Below are 18,687 nucleotides of genomic sequence, written 5' to 3'. Positions count from 1 at the left end.
GACCAATTGAATCATATTTGCCTGTGCACTTTTGATCTGTGTATTGTTAAGTTAGATATAAAGACAACCTCCGTGGATAGAGCAAACGATCGTCCAGCCGGAGAGTGACTGGTCGATGGTTCTGTCCCTGGCCGCGTCATACGAATGGACGTAAAACACATCATTATGCGAAAAGGGTATAGTTTTAAGACCTTTTAGTGAGACTGAAATCCATTATTTATTATATTATTCATTCATTCTCCATTATTTGTGTGGATGCGTTCCTGCGTGTTGCTTTCCATGCAGAAACACACTTATTGTCAATCATTTATATTGTCAAGCAATATATGACATTGTGTGAACAAGGGTGAACAGAAGACACGTCATGCAGAGTCATAACTGAAGAATAATTGTTTGTTTTAATTTTGGCTAAATTTCTCCATAATCACCAGTAACTGAAGGGATGGTGTAAATCCTGCCGGGGTCCATGCAGGTAGCAAAGGTACTGTAAGTCCCCATGGTCCCTGGTATGGTGGCCTAACTCTAGTTGTTGGTGATCAATAGCCTGTTTTTATAATGTGTCGTCTGTCATAATCCAATCATTTTATTGTTTTAAACTAGTTTTAAAGTCATAATTGTGATATATTGCTAGTTGTTGTACCGCCCTACAGTTTATTTATATATGCTATAACTTGTTCAAGTCACGATACGGCTGAAATATTGCCGATGTGACTTTAAATATTAACTCACTCACTCACTCATAACTGAAGAACTGTAACGCATGACGTATCACATGTCACATAGCCAATACAACAGGCATCTTTCATAGTAGAGTTGACAACATTCTGACGAGGGAACTGGGCACGACAAAGGTTTCAGCACGCTAGATTTCAAGGCATCTGACCCATGAGTCGTTATGAAACAGACCCAGCTAGTTTTGTTGAGAGATTTGTAACCACGGTTGTGTTTTGGGTTAAACCACTATCCGTCAGAGACGAATTCGAAACAACAGGCAAAGTCCTGAACGCTTCTAACGCCCCTCCTCCGAAGCAGGCAAAGTCTGTTCCACAAGCTGGCAAAGTGATGGCTTCGGTTCTCTGGAGGACTACCTCCCGAGAGATCATACTATTATGGCCATCTGCTAAGGCAACTGCGTTAGGATATCAAAGCTTAACGTCGTGGAAAAGTCCCACAAGGTGTGTTGTTCCACAAGGATGATGCACCTTTGCACATGTCTCTTGTCGACATGGCTGCAATGCATGACTGACATTGAACTCAGTATTCATCAGATTTGGCACCGTCAGATTTCCACCCCTTACCAAACTTAAAGAAAGCACTACCTGGCAAGCATTGTGCAGTGATGATGACGTCATCTCCGATATCAGGTCTTTATACACTACAAGAGCTACGCCTTCTACGCTAGACATCGTTGGCAAAAGACGTGTGGGCCTCGGAGTGGATTATGTTCAAACATCATTGGCAAGTAACTCCATCAACGCACATAGTTAGTCTCAGAACGTGTCAGCCACCTCTCAGGGAAATGTTGCCATGGCAATAAAGTATACATGTACGTTACTAGGTCAATATGGTTGGTTGGTTGGTTTGTTGTTTAACGGCGCACTCAGCAATATGCAAGTCAATATGCAATCGGTGCAATGCAGTGGGAATTTGTAAAATAGAAACACGACACTGTACTGCTAAATTATGCTTTATTCAACAAGCCGTGTTCGAGGAGGAGGTGCCCTGGTTAAAGAGAGGGTATGAAAAGGGGGCGATCCACCCGGTCGCCTCTAACGACCAACATAGGTTTCCAAGGGGGTCAATAACAAAATGATACTAAATGCAAGATATTCATTATGCAAAGCATGCACTCAACCCAAAAGATCAATGCTTGTAAACGAACAACATTTGATGGATAAGATTATCGAAAGTATTTTTCAAAAATAAAAACAATCACTTCACAAAATGAATTCCAGGCTCATCGTAACATATATCCCAAGAGACCATTATTTAAATGAGGTTAACTCCATGTTGCAATTGATAGTTCCTTTTTCTATCTAAAGGAGGTTATGGTTTTAGTGATCGAAGAAAACATTATCAATAATTAAACGTATCTATCATACTAAGAATGAGTCACTGCTGAAACTAGAGAATACACTCACAAAGCAGTTGGATCTTTATGTGACTGACGGTAGGGAATACACTAATAACAAAACACAGTTGGAGTCTAAATTTGACTTTTCATGCGTGGATGGACCTGTTCATCTGTCATAACAATTGTGTTCCAGCGAATACAACGCAACCATGTATCTTGGCATCGTGATGGGAGTGTAGTCTTTGCAACATTGTATATTGAACATACATGTAGTTCTGTGAATGTGTCGCTCCCAGTTTGCTTTGTCTCTGATAATGTATATTTTTATCATTGTTGCGATGTTCTTTGTAGATCTAACAAAGCAAGTAGTAACTGTGCTTAATCTACATCGATCCGAAGTTGTTTATCGCACTGTACTCGTTACATATCCAACATGTATAATTCAACTGGTTTTGACAAGGTTCAACAAGGATACATAGCCTCCGGCTTTGTTGGGATATCAATAATTAAGGCCAGAAACCTGACCCCTGCAGTCATGTTTTGTCACACGCTTGCAGTCCATAACAAATCTCTTGCAGTGCATGCAATATATAAAATAACAGATCCTACTAATATACATATGCTATCATTAACAATGACAAAGTCATTAAGTCAGAAATATATACTGTTTGACCTTACACACAATCACAAACTTCATATACAAAATTATGTCTTCACAATATGGGAATACTTTTTAATCACTGTGGTTAGTTTGAACACTTTACCTCAACTCATTTATTCATTGATTTAGGAATCAGGTGATATCCGCGTCTTTAGTATATGGTAATCAAGTAAACGTGACGCAAGTGTTTGCAAAAAGTGCAAAATATACTACTGACACTCAAGTGCAAACTGCCAGGCAAGAGGAGGAATACATCTATGTTTGACGGTTGTTTGATTAAATTGAAAATTACAAGAAATTGTTATTTGATGGCGACGTACAAGTATTTGATACGTGTCTCACAGTTGTGTTTTAAAACTTAAATGTTTCGGCGACTATTTTCAGCCTTGTAACGGTATGATAATGTTTGTAATTTTGTGTCAAATCCAATTTACAAGACTTAGTGTATACTTTCGTTTGCCCAGAACTTAACAATGTAGTACTAAAATTATTCAATAATGACCTGCTGAAGCAATGTTATTCTTAAATGTTACCACTTTGGCGAGACCCACGATCAAGGAGTTGGTGCTGACCTACCAAACTGGTCCAGCGACTCCTGGCAAAGCCTCAGCTACTACGAGCTACTACCTGGAGTATTCTATATCGAGAGCCAATAATTTTCAAGCTACATCTACAAAACCAGATATTTTTTTTTTTAAACCTTGAGCAAGAGTTATTTTTTTAAGAAAAACACCATCATGTATTTCTTGTGGTGGGCAATTTCTTATTTTTCCAGTTTGGTTTAGTTTATTGTTTTCACATTCGAGGACAAATATTTTTAGATAAAATCCAAGCCCCACACCCACACAACCCCGACCCTTCTCTCCAGAATATCAAATGGTAAACTTTGTATCTAAGCTTTGGAACGAGACCCTTTGTCAGATCGGAATAGATAGCGCATTACATCCAGTATATCCCAACCAACAAAGAAAAAGTAAGGAGTTAAAAACAACAGAAAGATGCTTGTCCCAATGGACTTGGCGACTGGGCTGTCGTCAGAAGCACTCCCCTTGGCCCTCCGTTGTTTTGACAACGTTCTTTTCGGCAAGATGAGCTCCAGTACCAGATCATCAATATTCACAGCCGACCTTTCTTCTTGATTGTCTTCGCACCAGGCATGGCACTGCAACTGACGTGTTTTCATGACTGCCGGGAATGTGGTAGGCATGGTGATGTCTGGAGCTCCAGTGCCGCTGTATCGACCACCTATAGAAAAACGGTCGTATTCATAGCAGAATACAAATCTTAATTCTACCATGCATTTGGAAATCACTCGATTCTGATTGGTCAATCAGAGGTTTTCAAATCACAATAAACCCTCTCGCACTGAAACAGCTTGCTTTACGGCCGCACCAACACGGAAGCTAATATTCATAGAATAGTACTTTTTTAGTCATTTTCGGTAGGCGTATTCAAATAATTATGCCTACAATTAGAGGTTACAATGCAAAGTGGCGGTTACTACAATATTCAAAGGATGTGTGGCAATATATACCGTGCAGAAAACATGATAGAAATCAACAAAGAGAATGTATTTTAAGTATTTAAGTATTTTAACAGAGAGCTTGGAATTTGGCGCCTCTCTATATACGACTGTGACGTCTTATCTTTTACGTCACAATGAGCGACATGACGTCATCATGGTGACGCGCGTTGTAGAACGAAAGTTTTGCAAAGCTTGCTTAGTTTTCGTCAGGGGTGCCCACCTCATGTTAGCTTTCCAAGTTGCCGTGCTTATATGCTTTCACTGCCTGTCATATGTTCGAGTGACGTATTACGGTGTAAACAAACTGCATGAGCATATACGACGCCATATTTTGTTTAGAGGCTGTTGTCGGTGAATCAATAATTCAGATCGACAACCCACTCAAATCACTGGACTCAACCCATGCCACTTCACGTAATACATTTGCTAGCACCAAAGAGTTCGCATTTTATTTAGTCATGGTAGAATGGAGATAAACATACTGTGCTTTCAATGTAGAGCTAGGTTACCTGTAGATTTAAATGTAACATTCGAAACCTCGCGATGCGCGTTCGGTTCACAAATTCAATATAGCGCGGTTAAATCTACAGGTAACCTTGCTCTACATTGAAAATACTGTATGTTTGTCCTAAATCTGCTTTTATACAACGCAGTCTTTTGGTGGTAGTTCGTGTACATTTCTTACAATAAATTGTATATTTATAATACTTCTCCTATCTCACGATATGCATTTCTCATTCTTCTTTCGACCCTAAGTGGACACATGCCTAATCAAAAGGATTCCAGCATCGAAAAAACAACACACCCAGCATCACAATGGTCACCTGCCAAAATTCTGGGTCATGCACCTTTTTGTGGCGGTCGACCTACATGAACGCTGAACTTATGATTTCCCCAGCCAATTAATTCATTTTCTAGAGCTAATAGGCTAGTGGATTTGTGATGCGGGGATGAACGGGTGCACATATAGCGTGTGAGATACGATAAGTATTATAAATATACAATTTATTGTGAAATTTACAAATCATTAAACTTATCCTATCTCACTCTATGCATTTATCCAACGTTTGGAAGGTGGGGCGCAAATGCCTAGCCTCTAAGGGGATACAGAACCATATTACGTAACACTCTAGTGTCATAAGACAAAGCTCATGGATAGGGAGGAAAACACTCCCAAAGAGTGCTGAGATCCTGAAACATGAACATAGGAAACACATGAAGTAGGGCACAATATGTGTAACGCTTTCATACGTGAAGGAGCGTAATTGTAAGGCCAGACAATACAGTGTAAGACTTATAATCGATTTGGAAATGGAATCCAGCCAATCGATTCTACAAGACAGGGGTATCTGTATCTCCCATGGCCGATAGGACAAGCCAAGTCAAAACCATACCTCAGTGATGGAGTCGATAGTTTAGGATGAGAAGTGGTACGATCGACCATGTGCATAAAACGATTGTCGACCCAATACCCAAGAAAACATGCTCCAGACAGAGGTGAGTGGAATAGAAAGGATCCGGACACTGTGATCCAGCGGCGACTTCCATATGAAGATCGAGGCTCTTCAGAGAAGTGAATGTATCCTCCAATTGGATGCTCAGTCTGGAAAGATTATAATAAACTCAAAGAAGTCAAGGTTTATTGTATCTGGAGAGATACATAGTACAAGGAACTGGATCTGGAACACATCTCACCCTATCAGCGCAGATGTGTCCTGGAGAATTCTTGTCCGAGAACCAATGGCCCAAATTAATGCAGACCTTGGACGTCGTGCAGCCGTCGTGAAAGCCTGAAGAAAGACAGTTTTAAGCATGATGTTTTCAAAGCATCAAACGCCTTCTCGGCAAATGATTCGTAATCAGCCAAAGGTAGATGACGAAGTCTGATGTTAATATCCCAGGTCAGTGGTCGGAACTGATATGACTGGTCCCCAACTTGTGAGACTGAATTAATGATTGTAGTTCAGCAACCATAGAGACCTTTTTAGTAGCGACAACGGAATTGATTACAGCAAGGAACGTTGCTAAGATAGAATTCTTAAGCTTGCGTGACAACCTGAGATGACAAAGGTATTCAGCAATTTGTTGTGGGGAAGCAGCCTCCGTCGTCGAGAGAATAATGAAGACTAGGGGTAGAATGTTGGCAAATAGTAGTGTCTAGGTGCACTAAATTTCTATCGTCCTCCATAGAGCAGGACAACAGACGTTTAGAAGCCAGAGTCGCCATGCCACTGTCAGGTTCAGGAGCAGAAACCAATCATGAGATCATGAGTGCCTGCATCAGCCAACACAAAACGAGGAGACTGTAATCAATTACAGCAAATGGACCGAAAGGCTTTATCCAGATTTGTGGCCATATCCACTAAACCAGTCTGGGAGGGAACATAATATACTCACGCGCAAAAGAAACGCAAGTCGAGTATGTAGTATACAAGTTATTTATTTTCAACAGTAAAGACAAGAAATACTAATAGGGCAAGATTGACAAACATTTGACTGAAGACTGAAGTTTAATGGATTAAAAGGCAGATGACATAATTGGGGTTTTTTCAAATGTTAAGGGCTTACACAGTTTCGGGTCAATACCCAACATGTCAGTCAATACCTGGTGTGACCACCATTAGCATTGATCACTGCCACGCATCTCCTGTAGATTGAGTGGATCAGACGATTTGTGAAGGCCCTAGGGATCCTCTTGCACATATCCAGAGCAGCTGTGCGTAGTTCATCGGCAGTTGTAGGGACTGGGCGCACATTATGTAGATGCCTTTGAACCTCATCCAACAAGTGTTCGGTGGGGTTCAGATCAGGGCTGAGGGCTGGCCACGGTAGAACACGGATGTTGTGTTGTTGCAGAAAGGCCATGGTAGCTCTGGCAACATGGGGACGAGCGTTGTCCTGCTGGAAAATGTGTTGTTGATGTTGTGAAAAAAATGGAACAACATGGGGTCTGATCACTTGGTCGATATACCGCTGAGCAGTGACGCCGTGTCCCCGACCTTGACCAACATTCAGAAAGCACATGGGTCCAAGTCTCGCATTAAGTCCAATCCCTGCCCATATCACGACGCTAGGTCCACCCCATGGATCCCTTTCCACAACGTTTCTGTCAGCCTAACGATCACCTCGACGCCGCCAAATTCGGACTCTTCTGTCTGCATGGGAGACACAAAAGCGACTTTCATCAGAGAAGATGACACGCCTCCACTCACGATGACGCCAATTGCGATGACCCTGTGCCCACTGAAGTCGTGCTTGTCGATGCCGTGGTTGGAGAACAGGACGACGTGCTTGTCGGCGACATCTGAGGTTGTTGGAACGGAGACGTCGGATCAAAGTGTCCCGGCTAATGTGTCGATTATGTGTTCCTATGGTCTGTCGATCACTTTCACTTGCAGTTAAGAACGGATGTCGCTGGTGTTGCCGGGTATTCTGCCGATCTTGTGGTGTGGTGACCCTAGGACGACCGCTCCGAGGAAGGTCATCTGTGGTCTGTGTAGCATTGTATCGATGCAGGAGACTGTAAATTGTGGTTATGTTAACGTTGAAATGACGGGCAACATCTTGGAGAGATTCTTCCAGCTTCCAAACGTCCGATAGCCTGGTTTCTCTGAATTTGAGTAAGGCGTGGCATTGTTGGCCAAGGAGTGGTAGGTCCAAGAATCAGCCACAGTTTTATACCCACTACATTTCGTGACAGTTCCTGCATTTTCGATTTCGCGAGAAATGGGTGCATGATACCCACATATTCATTGACATGGTGCGTTTTGGCGATTCGTTTTTACTCGGGGCTTCCAAAATGCAACCAAAAATATTGATAACACCACTAGGCTTCACTACATGCTATAACTCGTATCAATTTATGGTTCCGTGTTTGTTACCTATTTGCTTAAAACCACTTGCGTTTCTTTTGCGTGCGAGTATATTTGGCGAAATTGCAGAAGGAACAACAAAGGATGATAAAGAATCTTCGGTCAAGGTACTTTTGGAAAGCTGGAGATTATCCATAATCCAAATCGAACCCGTAGCCAGATCCACAGTGTAAAAACTGCCTGAGGAAGAAGCAGGGGTGGCATGACGATCAATTAAATCATCCACATAGCACAGCAGAAAGAGGTGCGGTTGTCGATGTCGTTGCCTGAAGTCAGGCCATGACGGAAGTTACTGTATCTGTTGTGCGACCCGATTGAGGGAGGCACGCTGACGTCACAGCTAGTAAGAGAGACTGAATTTGTTGCGACGGGATGAAAGTTAAATCATTAGAAGAAGATGAATGAGGCAAGTGCGACGAGTGTCCAAAAGAATCGGTAATAATTTCATCTTCGGAACCGATACGTCAGGAGTCTGAAGGGACACTCTGTAAAAGACCATGAGTACATGACCGACCCTCTGATCATCGATCCTTGGAAGAGTAACGTTCAGAGGAAGATCGCCGATCTGGAGAGGAGTGTCAATCCGTGGAGGTTCGTCAAACCATGGGAGAACATCGATCCTTGGAGTTATATCACTCCTTTGAACATCCAAAGAGAATGGGTTGGCTGGGGAAATCATGTGTTTGGCTGCGTGTGTAGGCCGACCGGCATGAAAAGCATGCATGACCCAGATTGTCTGTTAACATTGTGATGCTGGGTGTGTTCGGGTGAATTGTTTCTCAGGAAGCTGGAAACCATTTCTTAATGCACGTTTCCAAGATTCCAAGAATGAGAAATGCATAGTTTGAGATAGGATAAGTACAAAACATTTACTAAAGTGAGAAAGATCATGCGATGGATCCTTTTGTCACGTCATTTCTCTCAGAACATGAATTTCCAATGACATCTAACATTCTAACATCCAACGCACCAATCTGAAGGGGCGTTGTGGTAGCTTATATTTGTCGTTAAAGCATTCACTTATTACGCCGAAGACCGATTCAAATACCCACATGGGTGCAATGTGTAAAGTCCATTTTTTATGTGCACCGTAACATTACTGAAATATTGAAAATCTTCACCATTTGTTAAATCACCAAATTAAATGCACAAGACATGTATTTATATAGGCCGCAGCAACATACCCCCAACAATGTCGACATTGTACACGTATCTTACCGTGAGTACCGCCTAAGGTGGATACTGCTTGTGTTGTGGCTTCGGATGATTTCAGAGCTGAAAGTATAAAATTCAAAAGGAAAACATCAATTCATCCAAGTTTGTTACAGACACGATACTTCTGTCCAAAATGAAATGAGGACAAGACTGTTTCAAACCAGGTACTAATTCCGTGGGGAGCACGAGTTGCCCAGCCGTTTGAGGAACTGCAATTCAATGTGCAGAGTTTCGTCCAAGAGGCGTGCCAGAAACCAATGATCAATGGTTTCGATGCGTGATTCGCTCTGATTATGGTCCCTCACTGAACCCATACTCGTGGGATTCCTTAAAGTGGTAACGTCTTACCTCCCAAATCATGCCGACAGGACGTGATATAAAAAAATGTTTTTCAAAGCGGCATTAAATCAAACTCACTCACTCATACATTCCGCCCAGTTAGCAAGTGGAAACGTTATGGATCCACTGGTTTGTTTGTTTCTTGTTTAACGCCGCATTCAGCAGACTTCCAGCTATGTGATGATGGTCAGTAAATAATTGGTCTTGGACCAGACAATGCGCTGATAGACATCATGAGCATCGATCTACGCAAATGGTATTTGATGACCTGCATCAGCCAAGTCAGTGAACCTGACCCCCCGATCCCGTTAGTCCCCTCTTACAACACTCATGGGTTTGCCTATTCTAACCCGGTCCATCCGCTGGTAAGGATGAACCTTGGTATTTATACAACTCATTATGTTAAGAGGTCTGACAAGGTTCAACCGCTGGTACAGTATATTATATTACCTTCCGGAGTTGTATCTCTGTTTCCTGGGATGCCAGTCACACCATCTTCACAAATGAAAACACAATGTCATTTAGAAAATGGGCAAATGTAACAAATGTTGTATTTTGGATAACGCTTTCTTAGTACAAATTCTGGTACTTTTGGGGGGTTAAGTCCCGTCTGGAATTCGAACACACACTGCCAGTGTGAGGCACCTAAACGCCAGCACACAAAGTCAGCGATCTAACCCTTTCAGCCACCGAGGCTTATTGTCGCACTTTCATTTTTGCATACTTCTTGCCAAAATGTTCTATCCATAAATTTCACATTGATCTATGTCTAGCATTTCACAAATTGTTTTGTCAGTAAACATCAGAAGACAGATAGCATTCAGTTTTGACAAATTGTCCTGAATTGATGTCACTATATCTATGGACACCATATTAAGTGACTTATTCCCCATGGATCAAGACAGTCCGTTCAGTGTTTGAGAATCCACATGCTATTAATTCCATTCTGAAATACTTTCTGTGAATAGAGAGGAAGTCCTTTCTTCATTGGATTAAGGAATGTGGTTATAGTTCGTGGTACATTTGTTGGACGCTTACAGTATATCTCCCTGTACAATGTAAACTCCAGTGCAAAAGAGGAATGGACATGTCTTCAGATTTTAGAGTCAATTCAAATTTTTTGGCAGATGTTTTCCTCTAGTTAACATACTAGCCTTTCTGAGGTGGACATTTCCAAGTTTCATCAAAGACAAAAAGATACGTTTGTAGACTTGCGGATTTCGGATATGTTCTCGTGTGTTTTCAGGTGAATAATTGACATGCCTTTGCATGTGTGTGTGACAAGTGCCACCCGTGGGCCTGGGTACACTCACAACCATACTGTATCATTACTGGGTTTTTAATAGTGATTTGTTAACACATCAGATGGAATCATGCAATTATGAACCAGTGATTATGGAAAGGGTTCAGTTTATATGAAACATTGGATGAGGATGACACATTAGTCAGGAGACAATTACTAGGAGACAATTCTACATTGGAATCTCCCCAGGAAGTTCAACATGTGTATTCATGAATATATATTGTAACAGAAAATGGACCTACCTTGACATAGAAATGGAAACAGAACTTCTCCCAACCCCCTCAAGTTGTTGTAACCTGCTACAGTGAATCGGTTCTCATTGGCCGGTGACGTAACGATGCTGTCCACTTCACCCAGAGAGGCCAGACCGACCCCTACAGCAAGGACATGTATCCCCGCCGCCTTCAGTTCCCTGGCTTCCAGGATAGTTCTGTTCTTGTTGATATTGGACTGCCCATCAGTTATCAGCAGAGCGACATTGTTCACCTCGACTCGGTCGCCTGTCTTTGGAGTGAACACCTGGGTTCTCGCTGTTCGCAGCGCCTCAGCGGCGTTAGTCCAGCCTGGAATGTAGGGGACACCGTCTAGGGCGCCATAGAACTCTTTCCTGGTTTTGAAGTCGTTCAGGTTGATGTGGACAGCGACGTCAGTGCTGTAGGTCAAGACGGCTGCGTGGACCTTTCCGCCATCAATGTCGGTGGTCGAGAGGACAGCTTTGATATAGTCGATAACGAGGCGAAACTGGTCATTTCCTACGCTGCTGGAAGCGTCTACGATGAAGGCAATGTCTAGGGGATTGTCTTGGCAGACTGGAATAAATGGAGGCAAACCAACAGTACAAATCTGGCAAAATTCAGACAGCGTTCACTTATTAGCTCATTATGGTCTTCTCTAGCCCGTGACGCCTTGCACATTGTGCACACACTTAGTTTATTAACATAGTCTTGTCACTATTTCTCTGAAACCACACGGTACAGAGAGATTTTCCATGTCTCTAATACCTTGTGCCATCACACTGACAATGAGTCGTGAGTCGCTTCCTTTTTTGTTTGAACTATTTTATATGGTGACATTGATACTGATGTGAATACCCTGAACAGACCCTGTGAAATCCCGTCAACTGGTATTAGTTATCTGGTTTTGTGTGTTCTAATGCCGGTTGAAGGGCACCGGGAGTGTCAGGTTTTTTTGTCTGCATATATCTGCTTATTAAAAATATTATACCAAGAAACCGTTATGTTTCTTTTAACAAATATGTACTGGGTTTTTTCTGGGGTCCTGCGAATGTTCATTTCGGCACGCCAGAACCATATAGCAAATTGTAGGTTCGAATACCGGTTAGCCCGATTATATTTCCAGGTTTGTGGTAAAAGTTGGGTTTTCCACCCACATCAAGCTTATGTGCCGTGATATAACCGAAATACTGTTCAAAGCGGGCTTAAACCCAATCACTCACGCCAGTGAATGTGAAAATCCATGTCATTTGAGGGTTTTTTTACGAACGCCTTCTTGTTTTCTTTTGCACCAAACCTACGTTGAAAAAGTCAGGTCCATGTGACTGTAAAGGAACAATAAAACGGAACACCCCTCATAATGAGTTAGAAACAAGTATGTAGTGACTACCTGTGGATTCTGGTATAGCCGTAGTTACTCCAGCAGTTGTCGGGATAGGCCTGGAGTCTGCACTGACTGGTGAAATGGTTGTCAAGGTTGTGGTACTCTTCGTTCTTGGCGTAGTGTCTGGGGTGGTGGTCGTGGTAGTAGAAGTTGTTGTTGTGGGTGAAGTCGTAGAAGCTGTCGTGGTGGTTGCTGATGTCATCGTTGAGGTTTGTATATCTTGAAGATAGTAATGTTTCAGAGAATGGACAGAATGATTAACTGAACCATACACTCCGTTACCCTACAGACATGGGTTGCCAAATAGACACGTTGAATAGAATTACGTTCATTGTATGCTTAGTATATGTTGATCTAGTCATTACTTTCAAAGGTTAATATATGATTTATTCCGAAACTAAGTCAATAATACAGGATGTAGTGCTCTAAATCTGTTTTACTTTTGAACAGACAATATTTTATGTTCACCGTGAAAAATGCTAATTCATGCGTTCTTCGTCGCATTGCAGGAGAATTTGTAAGTGCGGCGTTGGACATCAAACTCTACATTATTATAAAAATGCGTAAGGTACTGGAAGAGCAGGACATATCCGGCCTTTTCGTGAACACCTGATGCCATTACTGATGATGATTGATCCATTTATATACTTTTCATGATTATTTTGCCTTTTACGCCCTATCGTTTATTCGCTGGTGTAGATCTTTTTAATTTCACAAGTTGGATTGGTTAATAATTTCTAATCTTACTTTCAGTTATTCTTGGTGCCACATCAGGAGTACTAACAATTATGTTGGACCCCGTGACAGGATCTCCTCGTCCCGATGAGATCTCTTCTTTTCCTTGGGGTTTTCTTATTGGGATGGTAGTTGTTGTGGTAGGAGGTGTGGTGGTAGTAGCGGAGGTTGTTATAGTTGTAGGACTAATGGCAGCGTTTTTTGTTGTGGTGGTAGTGGTCGTGATTGTTGTAGTAGTAGATGCCGTGGCAGTAGTGGTTGGGACGAAGACTGGTGTAGTGGTTGTTGTGGTGGTAGTGGTCGAGGTTGTTGTTGTAGTAGTAGATGTCGTTGTAGTAGTGGTTGGGACGAAGACAGGTGTAGTGGTTGGCGGCGGAGTCATTGTTTCTGTGAATACAGAAGCAGAGGAAATCAGCCGGGCATGTAGCTAAGGATTAATCATGTTGTCAATATACTACTGGTATACAATTTGATATATACTGTACTGACGTGACTACCACAACATTTTGAAATTCCATGAACTTCTGGAACCACTTTATTCCAAGGACAACATGTACATAATATAAACGTTAAAGCCAGTGCCATATATTGCCGAAAGGAAACCTTATTTTGTCGAAGAAAATGTGATAATCAACGTTTTTCTTCATTCCAGATTAGGGGCGGTCGGGTAGCCTAGTGGTTAAAGCGTTAGCTCGTCACGCCGAAGACCCGGGTTCGATTCCCGACATGGGTACAATGTGTGAAGCCCATTTCTGGTGTCCCCCGCCGTGATATTGCTGGAATATTGCTAAAAGCGGCGTAAAACCTCACTCACTCACTCACTCACTCATTCCAGATTAGAAGCCCATGTTCTATCGTGAGTGTATTGATGCTGCCATATGTTAAACATCATGATCACAAGTATTTTTCGTTTCCCCACTCTGAAATATTGTCACCACCTCTTTGTAAAGCAGTAAACTATGCAAAATGAAAGCAACAGAAAGAATTATATGTATAAGGGTCTTACCAGCACAGGTAACTGACAGAATAGAATTTGACAATCCCGCGAGTTGTGTAAAGCTGTCAACGTCAATTCGGTGGTCACGTAAAGGCAATGAGGCAAGTTTGTCGAGCTCGTCCTTGGTCCTGTTGCTTGTGGTTACCCCCAGTGCAATTATCTTGGTTCCCGTTGCTTTCAAAAGGTTTGCTTCGGGTACAGTTTCCTCGACATTGACATTGGATATCCCATCAGCAATAAGTATGGCAACGTTTGGGACTTCGCTTCGGTCTCCATTTGACCTCTGAAAGACCTGGTAGTTAGCAGCCCTGAGACCAGCTGCTGTGTTGGTGTACCCTTTCTCGTAAGTGATATTCTTGACAACCTCTTGGAGCGACGTGGCATTGGTTTGAGAATTCAGATAAGCAATTACCGAAACTGAAGTGGCAAATGTTATTACCCCTATTCTGACCGTTCCGTCATCTATGCTGGCAACGCCTATAAATTCTATCACAAAATTCTTCACCAACTCATAATTCTTGTTTCCAATACTTCCTGAAGAATCGACGATGAAGGCGATATCAAGTTTATCGGCAGAGCAAGAGGCTGCAACTGTGGATTCAAGATAGGAAAGAATCATTGGTCAAACTGACAGAAACGAGGCAATTAGAGAAAGAACATGATAGATTCGTGTGTTTTGTTTGTCGGTTATCGCCGCACGTATATGAAACTTGCTAGATGTTGCTTAATCTCTTAATTTTATCTTAGGAGAGTGTGTCTTGCTAATTTGTTTTTAACACCGCATACAGCAATATACCAGCTATATGACGGTGGTTGGTAAATAATCGAGTCAATCCAGTGATTGACATCATGAGCATTGATCTACGCAAATCGGATACGATGACAAGGGATCCACCAGCCAAGTCGGTGAGCCTGACCACCCGAATCACCCAGGATTTTCACTTCGGAGAATATGTTAGATATACAAATTTAAACACATTCTTGTGTATCCCTAACATCAAAGCAGTTCTTGGTGTGAAATCTAAAAAATGTGGAAAATACATAGGGTTGTGCTACACCATGCACATATATTCTTGTGTCATCACTCATTTTCAGTGATCTATTCATATATTTTTCACCGCTATTTTGACTATTACGCCCACGGGAATCTGTTTCGTCGTATAGATGAGACTGGTTATTCTCTGGCGTTATGTTTTTAATGCAAGAACATTGTACACTGAAAGGCAAAAGAAACGTCACTTCTGAAAATACTGATCAAACTTAACAGACACTGGCAGTTACATGTTCTGTGGTCAATAAACTCATTTATCGTTCTACTTCTTCTTTTTGTTGCCTTAAAGTCCATTTAATAATTGAGTTTAGAATAGAGTGCTTTGCCCAAACGCAGCCTACAAAAGTGCAATGGGACTCAGTTGCGGAAAGGTCTTGTCAAAAACATGATGCACGTGCATATCGTGGATGGTATGGGTATAAAAGACACCCAAAACTGTTAAGCTGGCTTTTGTTATTTCGATTCATCAGCCATGCCAAGATTATCAGGAAATGAGAGACAACAAGCGATCGGAAGACGGCAAGCAGGCCAGAGTGCAAAGGTCGTTGCAAATGCATTCAATGTCAACGTCAGAACGATATATCGTTTGCAACATCGGCACAACACCACCGACGACCGGCCGCGTAGTGGTCGTCCTAGAGTCACTACTCCCAGACAAGATCGGTTCATGATACGCCAACATCTGCAGAACCGATTCCGAATGGCCACTGAAACAGCAAACCATTGGCAACCACCGGTGTGCCATCAGTGATCGTACAGTCCGACGTCGCCTAGCTGCCAACAACATCTCGTGCATCCGTCCTGCTCGTGTACCCATCCTGAGAGATCGTCACCGACAGGCCCGACTGCAATGGGCCAGGCAGCATCAAAATTGGCGTCAACAGCAATGGAGAAGAATCATCTTCACTGATGAAAGTCGCTACTGTGTTTCAACGGTTAATGTGAGTCGCCACTGTGTTTCAACGGTGGATGGCAGAGCCAGGGTCTGGCGAAGAAGGGGCGAACCTTATGCTGATGCTTGTGTTATGGAACGAGACCCGTTGGGCGGCCCAAGCATCAGGGTTTGGGGTGGAATCGGACTGAACCAGAGAAAGGGACCTGTGTTCATTATTCGTCAAATACCTATTTATATTCCTCTGGTTTACCCAGTTGAACTGGAAATAGAAGCGACCTCGAGCCTTTGACGTTTACATTTACATAAGTTTTGAGGTACAACAGAGCCCGCTCTTTCTACGAAAACTTCACAGAGAATCATACGACTCATACGACAAATGGGTTACAGCATTTGAGCGTTAGTAATTTAAATAAAAGTTTTTAAAAGGTTAATGGTAGACAGACATGTGGAGGTTATTTCCACATTGAACGAAAGGATGTCCGATGCAATTCCCTATCTGGACTTGAACTTTTCAGGTAAATACTTGACTTGCCTTTACAAGTGTTTGTAAAAGGTGCCACCGGTGAGGCAAGGGACGCTCACCTTTTTGCGATTACCTGGTATGGCCACTTTTGGATATTGAATCGTAAAATGGACTCCTGATTTCTGTAGAGATTTCTTTTGACTAGTATGGAAAGGATTTTATTATCTATTATGTAAGGGATTTTATATATTAATCTCATATTTATAGCACGTCAGACAATTTACAGACAACATTGCAGCTGTGAAATATACCCTTGTCAGCTAAAATAAAGCTAATAAACATTATAATGAACAACCAACATATTCCGTCTCTAAACCTTTTGATAGTATTGTTTCTTTATGTTCACAAAACGGTTTTTTGTACTTGAAGCTAGATATGTTTACATACAGATCAATTCTGAAAATTAAAGGTATATATCAACAAAACTTTTTATAATCGTGTGTAATACTACCTCAAATACACACAACAAAGATCCGGGGTAGAATAGGTCTTCAGCAACCCATGCTTGTCGTAAATGGCGCCTATGCTTGTCGTAAGAGGCGACTAACAGGATCGGGTGGTCAGGCTCCCTGACTTGGTTGATGCATGTTACCGTATCCCAATTCCATGGATGATGTCAATCACTGAATTGTCTGGTCCAGACTCGATTATTAACAGACCGCCGTCATATAGCTGGAATATTGCTGAGCGCGGCGTTAAACGACAAACACAACAAAACTTATATTTAGTGGGCCCACGTGATATTTATTATGATCGTTATTATTAATCGTACAATGGACTCCCTTTTTAGCAGATGTTTCTTATGGTTATGGAAAGGATTTTGTCGACTTTATTTATTTATAAGATAATTTATACTACATCGTATATTTGGTAAGCTTGCTAAACGTAGATAATTTGATCAGTTGGCACGTGCGGTCTTATCGTCTCAAGAGCCGCAATTACCTGTGCAGAGTTGCGTCCCTTGGGCACGCCAGAAACCAATTATTGTGGGTTCGAACCCCGGTTTGTCGGAACCCGTAATCGTGGGTTTCACCAAAGTGGTAACGTCAGAAATGAGCGTTACTTCGGCCTTTGCTCCCACATTCATATGACACGCCGTGATATAACTGGAATACTGTAAAAGCGGATTGAAACCAAACTCACTCACTCACTATAACTTGATCAAGCTACCATGCTCAATGAACTAAACACACATATATAAGATGCTTCAAAGATGGTACGATACGTTTTCTATATCTAACAATAAAACAAATATGTAAAGTCCTTGTACAAACAGATATAAATAAATAAATAATTGTATACATACGGATTACCTCACAAAATATATTTGTTATATTTCACTGACGGTTGACCAAAACACATACAATAAAATATTGCGACTTTTGTAAAACTCAAACCAAGGTATATATATGTATATGTTCAGACCTTCCCTGACTCCTCCACCTACAGCAACGTCGACGTACGCGGCGACGAGGATGAGAAGCAACGTCTCCCTGCCCATCCTGACTGTCAACACCTCTTGCAGGTAGTCCACACAGCTTGTTGCTGCCTCAACTAATTCAGCGTCATAAGCAAGGTGTGTGCAAGGCATCGAACAAACGAGACATTGATTCGTCGCGTCACGCAAAGTTTATACGTTATTCACATTTCACGTTTGTCAAACCTTGTGTGTTCTATATACGTCTACCAAGAGATCATGTTATTCCCTGTGTTAGTCTGGTGCGCCACAGACAATGGCCACTGACTTAAGGATAAACCAACCATGCATCCCCCAGGCTATGACAATTAAATTATGCATACGCCAGGAAGGTAAAGGAAAACATAACTAACAGCAAAAAAGCAAAACAGTATCATCGGTTTGGATTAACGACAATGCAGAA

The 18,687-nt window shown here is 42.0% G+C and overlaps 1 protein-coding gene across 1 annotated transcript; it reads right to left on the bottom strand.

The window, feature by feature from the left end:
* Positions 1-1,726: 1,726 nt before the first annotated feature.
* Positions 1,727-18,308, bottom strand: LOC139452479 (collagen alpha-1(XII) chain-like). Its single transcript, XM_071233970.1, has 8 exons — positions 18,233-18,308; positions 14,348-14,929; positions 13,354-13,728; positions 12,613-12,825; positions 11,232-11,798; positions 10,137-10,181; positions 9,351-9,407; positions 1,727-3,980 (listed from the first exon to the last, which is right to left on the bottom strand). Exons 1-8 carry the CDS (start codon positions 18,306-18,308, stop codon positions 3,628-3,630), a joined length of 2,268 nt encoding a protein of 755 aa, XP_071090071.1. The 3' UTR covers positions 1,727-3,627.
* Between the last annotated feature and the right edge of the window lie 379 nt (positions 18,309-18,687).

This window comes from Haliotis cracherodii, unplaced genomic scaffold, assembly GCF_022045235.1.
Source record: "Haliotis cracherodii isolate W230 unplaced genomic scaffold, xgHalCrac1.p SCAF_9, whole genome shotgun sequence".
Taxonomy (NCBI): domain Eukaryota; kingdom Metazoa; phylum Mollusca; class Gastropoda; order Lepetellida; family Haliotidae; genus Haliotis; species Haliotis cracherodii.
Note: the sequence above shows the minus strand (reverse complement) of the source record. Positions and strands in the feature narration are given on the sequence as shown.

Excerpts from the sequence above, each read along its gene's own strand:
- LOC139452479 (XM_071233970.1), bottom strand. The coding sequence starts at position 18,308 with ATGGGCAGGGAGACGTTGCTTCTCATCCTCGTCGCCGCGTACGTCGAC. Across the intron at positions 10,182-11,231 it reads GTTTCCATTTCTATGTCAAG|ATGGTGTGACTGGCATCCCA; the intron begins GTAGGTCCATTT and ends TCATTTGTGAAG. Across the intron at positions 3,981-9,350 it reads CACCTTAGGCGGTACTCACG|GTGGTCGATACAGCGGCACT; the intron begins GTAAGATACGTG and ends GTTTTTCTATAG.